Raw genomic sequence first — 15,988 nt, 5'->3', positions numbered from 1 at the left:
AGGACGCAAATGATTCCCACCTTTTGCAAGAGGACTTAACAAGAATTTCTCATTGGTCATCTGCAAATAAGTTACCATTAAACATCGATAAATGTAAGCATATAAAATTTACGAGGAAAAAGTCACCATTAGATACTAAATATAGTATAAACGGAGTTGACCTCGAAGAAGTATGGCTTATTAGAGATCTGGGCGTGATATTAGATAGACACCTAAATTTTAAAGCTCATCTTGAACTAATAGTAAATAAATCGTTTAGAATGCTTGGCTTCATTTGGAGAAATGCTAAGAAATTCAAAAATACTCTTGCTTTAAAAACACTATATGTGTCTCTGGTACGTAGCCATTTAGAATATTGTTCAACTGTATGGAGTCCTCACTACAAGTGTGATATGCAAAGACTTGAGAAGATTCAAAAAAGGTTCATGTTTTTTATGTGTGTCCATCAAAACAAGCTACATCAATTACAATCATACAATGAGCGCTGTTTCTTTTTTGAATTGACAACTCTCTCGCGTAGACGTTGGAATTCAGATCAGGTTTTTCTTTTTAAAATAGTTAATAATTTGATTGAATGTCCTCAATTACTGGAAAAAATTAACTTCAAGGTTCCTCGTGCTAATGCTAGAGTGAATAACTTTCAGCCTTTTGCAATAGATACTTACCGAACAAATGTAGGGTTCCACAGTCCTTTACCTCGGATATGCCGTCAACATAACGCATGGTTCAACGACATAGATGTTGATCTACATAATATATCTTTAAACAAGTTTAGAAGAGCGTGTTTGGAATACGAGATGGAACACTAATATTTAAATATTTGTTGTGTCTGTAAATTTTAATAGAATATATTTATAGATATTCCTTTTTCTTGCAATATCCTTAAGCAATAGCGAAGGAAATATTATATAATGTGTATATTATAATATATGGATAATATCCATAACATGTTCTTCTCTACCTCTGTTTACAACTAGATAACTAATTTGCTGTGTTTACCCATAATTGGATGTTCACTATAGATTTTAAGTTGTGTATATGTATTGTAAATAAGCTTATGTGTACTATCTGTCGGTAAACCTTATTAAATAAATAAATATAATTGGTGAAGCATAATTAATTAAACAACCACAACACGAATACAAAGGTAAATTTAGTTCAGTATTTAATAGATATCTAAATCTTTACTATAATTTACAAACTCACTACATTAATAACTGCACTAAGCTAGGATAGCTTACATTTACTTTTTCTCGAGTAACGTAAATTGTCATAGTATACATTGTTATATAAGCGAATGTATTTACTTGAAGCTAAACTATTACAAGCATAAAGTCAAATTCAAGGAATGAACAGTTATTATTAATATCACAACTAAACAATGAATGAGCGATTGACAAAAGCCAACCGAATCTTATTTTGTGAATGCAGAAAACGCTTTAAGGATACTGGATTTAAATATTGTTGGACAAAAGAAGGCTCTATTTTAGTTAAGAAGACTGAAGGTAATGGCAAAGGCTCCGAAGTCATTAATATTAAAAAATTCGAAGATATTGATCGCATTCTCGGTTCTCAGAATTTGCTTCCAGACCAACAACAACAAACTACACAGTAAGCAGTGTATTTCCCTGACATCATTGAATAAGTTCTTCGTGATCTCTTTATGTACTTTTGATTTGCATAGTTTATTTTTGGCTATTTATTTTGTTAATTGCTTTTTCAATACAAACTATACACGAAACACACACACAACATATAACACAACACAAAACACTCACGCTACCTTCCAAACACCACCTGTTTAATCACATTTAAATATTCACTTCACCTGGTATATCTCTCATAAATACTTAACCGAACTACTTAATTTAAGTAAATTACATATTATATATTATACTACGTCTGGACTATCTTGGCAAACGTTCAGTATGGATATTTTTCCAAATCTTATGATTGATAACCATGACAATGGCTAATTCGGAAATTCTTAGAGAACTCGATACGTCCGATGATTTTTGCCATATTGCACATAGTCCTGACTGTTGTAGAACTCTTGTTAACACTAAATTTGATATTAAAATTCTGACCTTTAATATCAGAAGTATCCAACGTAATTTCGATAGCTTTTTGGTGACCCTGTCTAGATTTAGTATGCTTTTTGACGTTATAGTATTGACCGAATGCTGGATACATGAGGACTCTACCAATCCCCCAAATAGAGGGATAAATTTTTTTTAGAACTAATAAATACATAAATAGAGCAGGAGGCGTAGTTGCTTATGTAAATGAACGTTGGTCACCGCAAGTTGATGAGCCCGTTTTTGCAGATGCAAATTGCTTAAAATTACTTTAAAAAATCAACTTGTCGTACTAGCGCTATATCGATCGCCGTCATTTATAAAGCTTCTCTAGCTACGGTAATCCAAGATATTAAAGATGCTCGTTGTGTAATTGTTGCTGGGGATATTAATATTAATATTTGCACTAATGACGATAGTCAAATGGCTACTTGCGCGAAATATCTTTGTTTGTTAGCAGAGCTAAACCTTCAGCCTATCGTAAATAAACCTACACGAATTAATTCGTGCCTAGATCACATTCACGTAACTTCTAAGTACCACTCGGAGTCAGTTATTTACAAATCAGATATTACAGATCATGATATTGTAATTGCCGGAATAGTAACTAAAGATACCAAACAACATAAAACTTGCAGACTCACCAAGAATTATAATCTAGAGCGCATTGTAGAAGAATTAAGACAGGCTGACTGGACAGAAGTATATAATAGCAATGATATAAACAAAGCAGTATCTGTTTTTGATACTATTCTAACAAACATTATAAGCAAACATTTAGAAGAGAAACGAATAAGTCGATCCAGAATTACTTTCAAGCCTTGGATGACGCCTGGTCTAATTAGGTGTGCTAGGCACAAAGATCGCTTACATTTCACTTACGTAATAATCCCAACAATAACACGGTCAGACTCATTTACACACGTTACAGAAATTTTTACTATGATCTTTTGCGAAAACTAAAACACAAACATGAGTCATTTGAATTGGGAAAAAACAAACACGACCCTAAAAAGCTCTGGAAGAGTATAAGAATAATTTCCCACACCAAGAAAATAAATCAAGTACCACTAGAACTCACCAATATTAAAGATATTGTAACGGAATCTCTGGATTATTCCAATGAATATTTTGCAGGCATAGGTAAAACTTTTGCAAACAAGATACTCACAGCATGCAATGAAACAGAAGATTCACTCGCTAGTAAGATAATACTCGAAAATACTCCAGCGCAATCATTTTTCTTAGGACCCACTGATGAAGGAGAAATTGAATCCTTGATAAGTAACTCTAATCTTGACAGTGCTCCTGGACTGGATGGAATATCAAACCGCCTTTTGAATATTAGCAAAAAATATATTACTCCCCCCCCCCTGACGAGCATATGTAATCTAAGTTTATCTCAAGGCATTTTTCCTACTGCCTGGAAAATGGCTGCAATTTTTCCTATTCATAAGTCGGGTAACAAATTGAATCCTGCGAACTATAGACCGATTTCTTTATTAGGATCATTCTCAAAAATTTTGGAAAAACTAGTACACAAGCGATTGACAAGTTTTCTTGACGCACATAAAATAATATCTGACAGATAATTAATAATTAATTAAAAAATAATAAAAAATCAACGGAAAACGCTGTAGAGTTAGTCACAAAAATTATTTCTTCCAAACTAGATAAGCAGCAAGCATGTATCGGTGTATTTTTAGACCTCGCGAAGGCTTTTGGTACAGTCTGTATTCCTATACTTTTACGAAAACTTGAGCTCCTAGGTATTCAAGGTAATTGCCTGAACTGGTTCAAAAGCTATTTAATGTGCCGAACTCAGTGTGTTATAGTTGATCATAAGAAAAGAAATCCAAGTACAATAGATTTTGGCGTCCCCCAAGGAAGTATATTAGGCCCCACGTTATTCCTTTTGTATATACATGACACCAAAACTAAAGTATCCAGCTCTGAAGTCATCTGTTATGCCGATGATACAGCTCTTTTATTTTACGGGAAAAACTGGGATACTGCACTACACACAGCGGAACAAGGAATGAGGAATATTGCAACTTGGCTACAAAATAATCTTCTCACCTTAAATCTCACTAAAACACAGTACATCTGTTTCCATAAAACGAAAACTTCATCCCCTTCCCACATTTTTGACATTAAAGTCCACACATGTTCTGTTGCTCTATCTGGCCTTTGCTCTTGCAATAGTATAAGTAGAACTACTCATATAAAATACTTAGGAGTCGTCATGGACGAAAACTTAAACTTTAAGCAACATCTTAATACAACAGCGAAAAGAGTCCGCAAGCTGATCTATATTTTTAAGAACTTACGCGCTTCGGCATCTTAAATCTGCTAAAAACCATTTATTTTGCAATCGGTCAATCTGTATTATCTTATTGTATCACCGTATGGGGAGGGGCGGCTACTTCACACATGATACTCTTAGAAAGAGCACAGAGAACTGTCCTTAAAGTGATTTTTAAAAAACCTATTAGATACCCAACACATAAACTATATAAAGACTTAGAACTTCTTTCTGTCCGAGGTATATTTATCTTGCGTGTTATGACAAGCATGCATAAGGAGGTTTTGAATTTGCCTAATTATAAAAACCTACAAGATAGCCGTTCGTACAAGATTCCAACACCAATAATAAATACAACATTTGCAGGTAGATTTAGCCAGCTTTGCATTCATGTAATGTTAATACTTTGTAACATGATTAATGATGACCAAATATAATGTAATATTATGTGATAAAGTGTCTGTATATAATAAATAAATAAATAAAAAAAATACTTAAGATGATGATTTATATTTACAAAAAAATCACTTAAATTAGTTAAATAAGCAAGATAAATTAAATGAGTTATAAATTATATATATTGCGAGCACAATAAAATGAGTAGGCGAGAGCGATCGCGATTATGATATATTATATGTGAAAAAAAAAATAGATTCTATGCGGGCGTTGCGCTGACGATTAATATATGAAGAAAAAAATTGATTCTGCTTGAAGCAGCTTTCTCCCGCGGTCTTCGCGCTTCCTTTTGTCGCCTGATCATTTGATGCCGTGGAATGTTGCTTGATGATAGCGGTTACCCCAATGTGTACCAAACCCCAATACATAAAACGGAATTGGCTATTCGAATAGTAAATACGATTATTTGCGGCATAATTTGCTATTGAAATTGATTATTAATAACAACAAACAGAAATCGTCTCTCTGCTAGGGATGATCATTTTTAAAGTCTACGTGTTCCTAAGATTTGTTTTAAATATTTCTGTATTTGTACCGTACCGTGTTGCAGGAGACTATACGTCTGCTATGCAGGACCATAGAGGGACTGAGTTGTGCGCAGCTGGCGAGCTTGGAGACGCGGCTAGCGGTGTGTGTGCGTGTCGCAGGGGCGGGCTGGCGTGACGTCACCGCTGAGCTGGCGAACGCGCTCCGCAGGTGACGTTGGTCTTGAAAACACTGTTTGATGACGACCACAGTAAATAGAAAGAATGAAAGAAAAAACATCTTTCAACACACACACCCACCAAACAAACAACAAAATGAATCAACTTAAAAATATACTGTGACCCCGCGTGACACATGAGCCTTAAAACGTAATCGTTCACAGACATTTTTATCTTTGTGTTAACTTTATAATAGTATTATCGTGTAAACTAATTACAGTTTTTATATTTTTCATAACTTTAGCTGATTTTGGATATCAAGTTTTTAAAGAATTGCTTATATTTTGTAATATCATTATTTGAATGTTATATGATATGATTTATAGATGGAGTGCTGCTGTACCGTTTGATGCCATCACGGAGAGTCTCGAGCGCGGCGAGGTGTCGAGCGAGCAAGTCCTCATGTTGCGAGCCCTTCGGTCGCTCAGGGCAGCGTGGGACGAAGCTAAACAGAGCGGGGTGGAGTGTGACGATGTGGTGCGGGCCGAGGTAGCGCACCGGTGGGCGTGGTCATGTGTGCACGCGCACTCGAGCGGACACGAGCCCGCACCGAGTGTGCATGATGCGCTCTACGTGGCGTGCAGCGCACTCCAGGACGACGAGTTTGTCGACTTAGTTACACGTAAAGTTTTGATATAACAATCCTATAATAAACTTATACATACCGAGTACAAGAACCAACCTTAGTCGCAGATACACTGTACACTACTTTAATATAAATATATATTTTCTTTTCTATCACATTAATTACATTTATAGTATTTTATGTATATGATATGTTTACAAAATTATTTTATATGAAAGATGGCAGACATTTACATATCTACACATCACAATTCATAATACACTTACGTGTATTAATGTGTTTTTTTTCTTTTTTAAATTTTATTATTTACTGGCACTCGGACAGTTAACCAGATAGATGCTGAAAATCATCGCTGCACGCTGATTTTCAGCATCTATCGGCCAGCACTAACTAGCAGCCAGTATTGGTTTATAGCACAAGCTGAGCATCGGCCTTTTATTTTGCCACACAGCATATTTAGTTAAGTTATGATAAGAAATTATATATTAAGTATTTAGATTGTATTTTCATGTAAGTATGGCATGAAATAAATATTTCTTATTTCTTATATCTGGCCATTTGTTTAGTTTGGTTATTTGACATTGAAGAAGCCAATTTGAAATGCTTAATTTAATTTGAATTCATTCAATTCGATTAATTTCCGATGATCAGATTTCTTCTTCCTAAACAGTGAAATGAATCTTACATGAAACTGAGTCGATCCACATTAAAATCTTTTTCATTTTTCTGGACAACTCGCGCTTGACTGATAAAAAAACTACGCAAAAATTGTTTTAAAAAAAAAGAGCAAATGTTTCCTAACATACTTTTTCTGTATATATTCCAGTTTAAAAAACATCGTAGGTAGGAAAAATATAAGCTTGTAAAATATTTACTATTTTTACTCGTAAATAATCACATATTAATAAATAGTCACAGTTAACCAGGGCTTCATAAATAAAAGTTTTTTTTTCGCAAGACTTTCTGAGTGGCCTGGTATATGTAAAGAAATACATCAAAGTAAATTTATTATTAACTCTGCGAGATTGAACCTACTTTTAAAATAACTAATATTAGTTAAGTTTTCCTTAGGCTACTCTATAAGGAATCCTTAGGAGACTCTAGGAGTGAACATTTTTAATGCTATACTAAGTAGCTTTTTAAGTATTCCTTAAACGTCTATGAGTACGGCGGTATGACTCATTTCTCTTAAAGTTTTTTGGTTCTGTTTATAAAATTTATATCGGCGCTTTAGTTTTGAATAAGCTAGCTTTGTCGAATAATATAAACAATAGAGACTGCATCATTTTAACAATCTTCATTTAAAGTGGGGCAGTTTTACCTCCAGATTTAATTAGTGAAAAAAATTAAATGTAGTAATTGTATATTGACTCCTCAATCAATGCGCTATGTACAATTGCAAATCTACCAGTTTAAGACTTACCGACCTGATTAGATTTTTCTCAGAAGATGCTGGATTTAAAGTATCCATCAAGTAACATCAAGTAATGTTAATGTTTCATAATGTTGGTATAATATTTTTCGGCCTAGATCAGAATTAATGACACAAAAAAACTCTCATACTCAGACCGGTTCCACATGTAACGAAATAAATTTAAGAAAGAAAAGAGTGTATGAACGTGTAAATTACTACTTGAATTTCTTTCGGAGTGGTCATTTGTTTGTATGTATTTTTTTTGTAGAGGCGGGTGTGGAGTTCTGTCGCGCACACTTGGATGCGTGCGCCGCGCGACTGTGTGACGTCAGCGCCGCGCTCGTGCGGCGGCAGCCCGCGCTGTGCTGCCACCTGCTGCCAGACATTGTCCACGTGGTGGGCGACATCGACCCGGGTCACTCTGACGTCCGGATCGTGCGACTCCTCGATGCGGTGAGAAACTATAACTTATTATTCCTGCCGAATCATATACACTTTTAATATATAATTATCAATCAGAAGTACTGTTTGTGACAACGTGACAAGGTTCTATCTTTGATCTTGGTGTGTGGGCATAATATATAATAACAAATAAATACTAATATAACGAGCTGCATAAGTCACAGTCACTTGTGAGCTCAAAACTACTCTCACTCTGAACTAAAATTTAAAACATATTATAACAGTGCGGGGTATCAGGGGTCGCAACAAAATTAGTTCGATGAGTAGGCTAGCTTACTTAGCGCTATTAAATTGCGAAGGTCATGTTGATCGATACACGTACAAATGGTGCACTTAGTCCTATAGCTTTCACATAATATACTCTTTCTTGTTTCATAAGTTGTATGAAACGCTGCTTGCTTCGAATATGTAGTCTGGAGACTGCTTAATGTAGGAATATAGCGTAAAGAAAATCTTACTGGGTATTAGTTTGCACATAAAATAACGGACTCAAATTGAACTAAATGAACTTCAACACTTAATGCCTAATTGACTATATGGTATGCACGTCCTCGATATCAGGTGTGGTCGGAGTATGAGCGGAACAGCTCGCTGGAGCAGCGAACGCGCGTGGTCCGAGCGTCACGGGGTGCGGGGGCTGCGGTGCTGTACAATTGGCCGCTCACTACGCTGCAGGACGAGAGCGTCGCGCTGTGCGAGCGAGTGCGCCTGCTTCCACTCGTGCCCGCACTGACCGAACACGAGTCATTGCGCCGGTGAGTATTATTAGGGTTTCGTACCTGAGGGTATATTTTTTTCGAAGCAGTTCAGGCCATTTTCGACTCTTGTAACTTCATTGTGAATAAAACTATAAGCCTGAATTTTTATCTTTTGACCAAGCAGGTGTTTTTGAAATTTCATTCAATTTGAACCAAAGAATTACGTATTCTAATGGATTGACTTCGCCTTGGCTTTAATTTAATAAAATAGACAGTTAATACTGTAATAAAATAGTAATCTATTTTAATAAAAAAAAAACATTGTGCCATACGTGGGCCAAGCTAATCTATTATTAATTTTTTAATCATAAAGGATTTTCAAAAATTTATATGGTCTCTATAAGATGTTGCTTGGTTAGCTAATTACTTAATAACTTAACACAGAAGGACCCTTAAGTTGGGACTGAATAAATTGACTGCCTTTGTATTACATGGATCTCACAACTTTTTACGGTAGAAGAACGGAGTTGCGACTCTTGGTTTTTTTAAGTTATGTTTTTGATGGCACGACAATGTCTTGCGTACATTTAATGGAATGTTTTAAGTCCCAATCGGATAGTTCTTGATATGTAAAGCAACAGCAGACCAAAAAACAAATGAAGTACGTTAAGCAATACAAATGTGCAGTGTTAATTTTCTAGTAGAAGCTTACATTTAAGAAGATTACATTTAAAAGTTGCCCAACGTGGGGGATCCATGGGCAAAAATTGGTAAGAAACAGTTTTGAATATTATAACGAGTTGTCATATGTAAAAAAAATGCATAAATTTCAAGAAACTAAATTATTCCATGTGGCACATAAACTACGCGCACATTTTAATTTAAAACCTAATATAATATTAGTTTTTAAGGTCAGGAGTCACCCGACACAGCTATTTAGTAGAAGTATCGTTACTGCATTGTTATTTAGTCATACTTAACTATATATTCAGGACTTTAAGGTTTTTATCTACACCCATGCTTTAAATCCTCTATTCAAGATTCTAAAACGTGTTAGCGTATTACAAACATTAAAACACCTAATGTCCTAATAACCATTACATCATCCAAACGAGTGTTGTAATGAAATTCAGTACAACATTATACCAACCGTTTTCATAATAACACTCCTTTGGATGATATTATGTTTAGGAATGGCCTTTTTAATTTTAGTAGTAAGCTTACTGTTTCTGAATCTTATATAGAGTATTCATATTATGGGTGTTGATAAAATCTTGTACGCAACTGTTGATAATTAGGTAATAAAACACCTAGTGATACTATTACGAGGGCGGCACTGAAAAATTTCGGGAATCAAGGAAGTGACACAACATTACTATTTAAAAATGTATTTATTGCTTTTCGTAGTATTCTCTGCGAAATTTGACATATTTTTCCATATGATAGAACCAATTTGTTGTGAAGTTGGGGTCTCCAAAATGGCCGTTTTGTAAGCGTCCACAGCTTCTTCAGGCGATGAAAATCTCTGACCACGCAATTTATTCTTTATTTTAGGGAAAGTATAGAAATCATTAGGGCTTAGGTCGGGGCTGTACGGCGGATAGTCTAATAATTCTATGTTTTCTTGGTTTAAAAGCTCTATTGTTCTGTGCGCGGTGTGAGAACTCGCATTGTCGTCATGGAGGATGATGCGGCGGACACTTTACGGAGTTCAGAAACGACCTGTGGCAAACAAATGCTAGCATACCATTCTGCATTAAGCGTTCTTTGCCCCTCAAGAGGAATAGTCCCAATATGGGCGGTTTTGGAGACAAAAAAAATGGTGGCCACATTTTTTTTGCAACACTCTGTGAACGAACAATTTTTGTTGGTTTTAACTCATTTTCGAACACCCATGAATTTCGCGGTATATCACATGTCGACCTTCCTCAATCAGCTTACGCACAGCATCAACGTTTCTTTGGTGGCTGCAGTTTTTGGACGACCTTGACGGGGATCATCACTGAGCTTGACACGTCCACGTTGAAATTCTGCAAACCAGCAATAAATTGTGGTTTTGAATGGGGCTTCATCACCAAATGCAGAAATCATCCGGTCAACGTGTGTTGAACAGTGTTGTTTTTGTGTTAAACCACTTCGAAAGTCATAATAAATCATCGCTCTAGAATTTTCTCGAGTCAATTCCATTTTCTCAACGACTAAATAAGTTTGACAAGACCTTGTGACAAGGCCAAGCATCTTTTTTTAAATAAATAAATGGTATTCGATTTTTAAAACCAAGGAGTTTTCAATTAAAAAGATTTTAATATGACAGAATCAGTGGAAATATTCCATTCCCGATACTTTTAGTGCAGCCTATGTATCATAGTCCAAAGCCACTGCTACAACATGATAATAGTGTTAAAATATGTTAAAACCACACGGATGCGGTCTTAAAAGAGCCCTGAATCAAGAAAATTACTCAGAACTTTTGAAGACAATTGAGGAAACAAAATTTTTACTGATATTAAACTTTTTATTAAATTGAATCTATTCAGAAGCGTGGCGAGGAGCGCAGCGCTGGCAGTTGGCAGCCGGCTGAGTGAGGCGCGTGGGGCCGCGGCCGCCACGTACTGCGCGCTGCTCGAAGCGCTCGTGGACCAACATGTCCTCGAAGTTGTCACCACACTCGTCGATGGTTAGCCATTACAAGACGTTTATCTTTTTTAATATTGATTAATTATTTTTCATGTCAAATAAAAACGTTACCGCCGCGTTGAAAAGTAAAATATTATGTTGATCTGACTCTGAGTGCTTATAAAGGATACAAGACAGTAATGTTTTCTTGAGCTCTCTCCATAATTTCAGATAGTCATAATCACATAGTTCAATAAAACTTACTGTAGACCATTTGTTGTAATATAATTTATATATTATTTTAGAGAGAACATCAGAAATTAGGTTTATAAAAATGTTTGCCCATAAAACTATTGTGTATTTGATGTAGCGGACTAGAGTTGGTATCCCTTGATTATGGTATTTAATGAGCAGAAATAGCATTCACGTAACAACCAACAGAATTTATGTAGCTGTGTTAAACATATGAAAAAAAATAAAAATAAAACGTATCTGCTTGTAATATCATAAATGCATCATCGTTTTAATATCTGTTAGACCCAGGCCCAAGGGTGTTATCGTAAAAGGGCATTTACCATGGGAGGCTCCTTTGCACAGGATGCCGGCTAGATTATGGGTACCAAAATGGCACCTTTTTTCGCTGTGAAGCACTAATGTAGGTATTATTGTGTTTCGATCTGAAGGGCGCGGCAGCTAGTGAAATTACTCGGCAAATGAAACTTAACATCTTAAGTGTCAAGATTACGTGCGAAATAATTGTAGTGCCGCTCAGAATATTTGGGCTTTTCAATAATCCTGAGCGGCACTGCATTGTACTGGGCAGGGTAATTCGAATTACCATCAGCTTAACGTTCTGCTCGTCTCGTCCTTTATTGTTGTAAAAAACATAGTTGAAGTGACATTATTTACAACGCCGTAAATTTCTCCCCATTGTCATCGCCCATTGTCCCTATAACGAATAGTTGTCAAATACAACAAAATCTTCATGGTATAGAAGAATTAGAGCGGGGCTGGTGGGACTCGGCCTTGGAGTCTTCCTGTGTGGTTATGGCGGATGGACAGGGTGGGACGGAAGCTCTGCAACGTGTGTTCGCGATATGCTGGAGTGGACGCACTACTGCCGTTGTCGAGAGAATGCTTCTCCCGATGCTCAGGTACTAAAAACTTGCATTGCTTATGGAATATACAAACACGCCTGTGGCTGGCGATAACTTATGTCTTTTTGCAAATCTAGAAAGCTAAGTAAAGTGTGTGTGTCCTTTATCTTTAATATTGGCGCTTTTTTTGAAGTTATCATATTGACCTTAAAACTGAACTTAAGTATGTATTTTATGTTATGATTGTTAAACTGTCCGTGTTAAAGATACACTACCACTAGCTCAATTAAAGACACTTTCCTACTTGATAAACCAGGATTGTAGATAGGAGGAGTGCAGATGTGTGAGAAAATCTAGCATAGATTTTGTCAAATGAATTGCACGATAGTCTGTCCGGTCCAGGAACACAAACGTCTGTCACAACACAACACACAAATAATCTCAACTGTGCGAAACTACATAGCAACATTAGTACCTACAGGAGGCTATTGGTTGTGCCAAACACTGGAAATTCTACCGAGTATACGGTTTTCAACTGTCTCGAACCTGAAATAGTTATAATAGTGCCAGTTTCCAGATCTAATATTATAAGTGTACTGTCCTGTGATTGAGTTGCTTTCGTAAATGAATCGTGATATATATTTTATGCACTGTTCATCATTGGTCCTTTGAGCCGGATGATGCAGTTTTACACTTTGTCCAGGCACTCGCAGCGTGCCTTGTGTGAAGAGTTCTACTCCAACAATCTGGAGCGTTTGCTGAGCGAACTGAGCGTCAAGTATCGCGCCGGGGGCTCGCGCGCAGTGCTCCGAGCTCGTTGTCTTGCCTACACGCGAGCCTTCCTTCTGCTGACCACGCTATTCGAAACGGTTACTAATTTTAAAAAATGTGATCAATATATATAGTTCCATACTGTAATATTTTATTTATACGCGGTTTGTTTTCTTTTCATGTATATAGCTTTGGTTTGGTTTTTTATCTTACATAGTGATAGACTATTTACATCATTGTAACGCTTTTATGAAATTCCTTATTTCGTTATCCGTTAAAGAACTTTCTTTTTGATTCTAGAATAAGGAATTCACTCCCTTCTCTACACATACTCTCACCCTTTCGCTATATAACTTTCTCGTTCGTTATAATATGTGAACTCGGTCGAATAGAATTAAATATTAAATTAACATAAAGTCAGCTCCTAACCATCGCAATTCTTGTAAAACGATAATATACGTAGACATATAATATATTATAGTTCTTATTGTACTTTTTGGCTTAATTTAATTGATTGCAAGTCATTTTCGCCTATAATTGAGGAATCACTTACCAAATGAATATTATACATTGTTGGCGGAATTTATTAAATAAATAAATATGACATTATCTATGGTTGTGGTCAGGTGGGTCGTGCCGCGATACAGTCCTCGCGCTCAGTGCTGTACGCGCGACTGGCTCGCGACGGGAGCGCGGCGCTAGCGAGCGGCGAGTGGGGCGTGGTGCGGGGCGTGGCCAAGCTGTGTGTGAGCCTGCGGGGGGCGGGGGCGGCGGAGCCCGCGCTCTGTGACCTCACCAGGTTGGTGCGCACTCATACATGGAGACGAACATAATATATTCAGCCCTGCCTGTTAAAATAAAATAAGTCTTTATTTATTTAAACAGAGACGCTTATTGTAGGAATTGCTTAGAGGTTATAATGATTTGAATTAGAAATTTGTGTGATAACTTAAAACCTTTGTTAGAGCATCACCATCATCATCATCAGCCGGAAGACGTTCACTGCTGGACAAAGGCCTCCCCCATAGATTTCCACGACGATCGGTCCAGATCGACGGTCCATCTTGTGGGGGGCCTAACAACCTTTAGTTCTCCTACGGATATCCTTATTTCTGATTCGATCTCGCAGGGAAACTCCGAGCATAGCCCTCTCCATTGGCCTCTGAGCGACAATGAGCTTTCTCATAAGTCATCTTGTTAGTTAATAGGTTAAAATAAAAATAAAACTGTTTTTATCGATCTGGCTTCGAATATTGTACTGGTAATAGTTTAACATAAAAAAGCCTTTTTTGTTCGTTCTAAAGAATTTTGTTAATTGAACACTTCCAAATATTTCATGTTTCGTTGATAACTTGATTAAGATTATCTATTTGCTATCCGCGAGGACATATATTTGGCTTTTTGAAGTGAAAGTTCTTGAGAATCGTTGTGATTTGAAACTCGATGAAACGAAAAAGCGAGACGATAAACAGGTAAATGTATAAGATTCAGCCGGCAAGAGAATGAGACAGACACTTATAAATTCATAAGACTTAACGTGGGAGAGAATGGGACAGGAAGCATTATACAGTGTTTTGGTACTAGGCGATCATAGTTGAAGAAGAGATTGTCTTATGTATGACGTGAGTATACCTTAATATATTATATTGTAGGCGCACTACGTATTACTACAAAGACAAAAGGAGAACATAAATAAGGTAGCGGTGATAGTAATGTCTTTCATAGCGGTTGAAATCATGTGTCATCATAGCACCATTGTCCCAGGACCTCATATGCAGTTTAGACCTCAGTTGCAGTTCATGCACAATGCACGTCTTAAAATTATTATACAAGTGCTCACTCAATATAAATACGTGTTTGTGCGCGCATGCGTAGTACACAGCTTGAGAAAAGTCATCACAACAACCGTGGTGTTTGTATACGTGTACGTATTATATGTTTGTATAGATTTTTCATCATTTTTATATTAAAATTCTTCATCATTTTTGAAGGTTTCACTTCTACCACGTGTGAATTGCACACATGTTGTTTTTTGTTACTATTAGACTTTTACTAAAAACTATACGCTGTTATAAGAAAGAAAAAAAAATATATAAATAAAAAGAGTTCGTGTCAGATATGTGGCTTGTTACATTGGTTGGATTAGAGTCTGTCAGAGTTCTTCATTATATACATACTCGTACATATATTATTTTTAATGGTAAATGTTTAAATATGACGTATGTCTTTGTGTCACAGGGACATGGAGATCGCCAACTACCGCTGCTTGAGTACGGCACTGCGGTGCCGCTCACCTCCGTCACACGTACTCGCGCCGCTCTTCGACGTGCGAGCGTGGTCGCGCCTCATCTCTGAGCATGACAGCCCCGCATCCCTCTACCACACTGAAGTAAGCAAATTGATGCCTACTAATGGGATACAAAGTCTTGTAAAAATTTTAATAAGTTTTATTTCGTGGGTCCAAAATTTGCTTTAAAGAAGAATCTGTGTTGACAGGTGCAGCCCCAAGCTTGGAGAAGCCGGCATCATACGGGAGACAGGGCGGCCGGCGGCACCAGCAATAGCATCAGCAGCTTGACTGCCAGTACCTCCGGCGGCACTCTTCGTCCGCGCACCTTTCTCACCACGCTCTCCGAGGACCCGCTGCTCTATGACTTGCACACACACGTCAGTTTTAACAACATCGATTAAACCATTGGTTCCACATAGAACAAACTCTAGAAAGAGAACCAATGGTCCTTTGTTTATCCCGAATGAGATGACATGGGTACCTTTAAAAAGCAGGTACACCCACTTAAAAG

The 15,988-nt window shown here is 36.8% G+C and overlaps 1 protein-coding gene across 1 annotated transcript in view; it reads left to right on the top strand.

The window, feature by feature from the left end:
* The window catches only part of LOC126967694 (uncharacterized), a 29,398-nt gene extending 15,501 nt beyond the window's left edge, over positions 1-13,897 (top strand). The window contains exons 7-13 of the mRNA XM_050812282.1: positions 5,390-5,535; positions 5,870-6,165; positions 7,812-7,996; positions 8,567-8,760; positions 11,241-11,380; positions 12,314-12,473; positions 13,814-13,897. Of these exons, the coding sequence (XP_050668239.1) occupies positions 5,390-5,535; positions 5,870-6,165; positions 7,812-7,996; positions 8,567-8,760; positions 11,241-11,380; positions 12,314-12,473; positions 13,814-13,889 (1,197 nt within the window). The 3' untranslated portion in view covers positions 13,890-13,897. The remainder of the gene's footprint in view (positions 1-5,389; positions 5,536-5,869; positions 6,166-7,811; positions 7,997-8,566; positions 8,761-11,240; positions 11,381-12,313; positions 12,474-13,813) is intronic.
* The last annotated feature ends 2,091 nt before the right edge of the window (positions 13,898-15,988 follow it).

This window comes from Leptidea sinapis, chromosome 13 (assembly GCF_905404315.1).
Source record: "Leptidea sinapis chromosome 13, ilLepSina1.1, whole genome shotgun sequence".
Taxonomy (NCBI): Eukaryota; Metazoa; Arthropoda; class Insecta; order Lepidoptera; family Pieridae; genus Leptidea; species Leptidea sinapis.
Note: the sequence above shows the minus strand (reverse complement) of the source record. Positions and strands in the feature narration are given on the sequence as shown.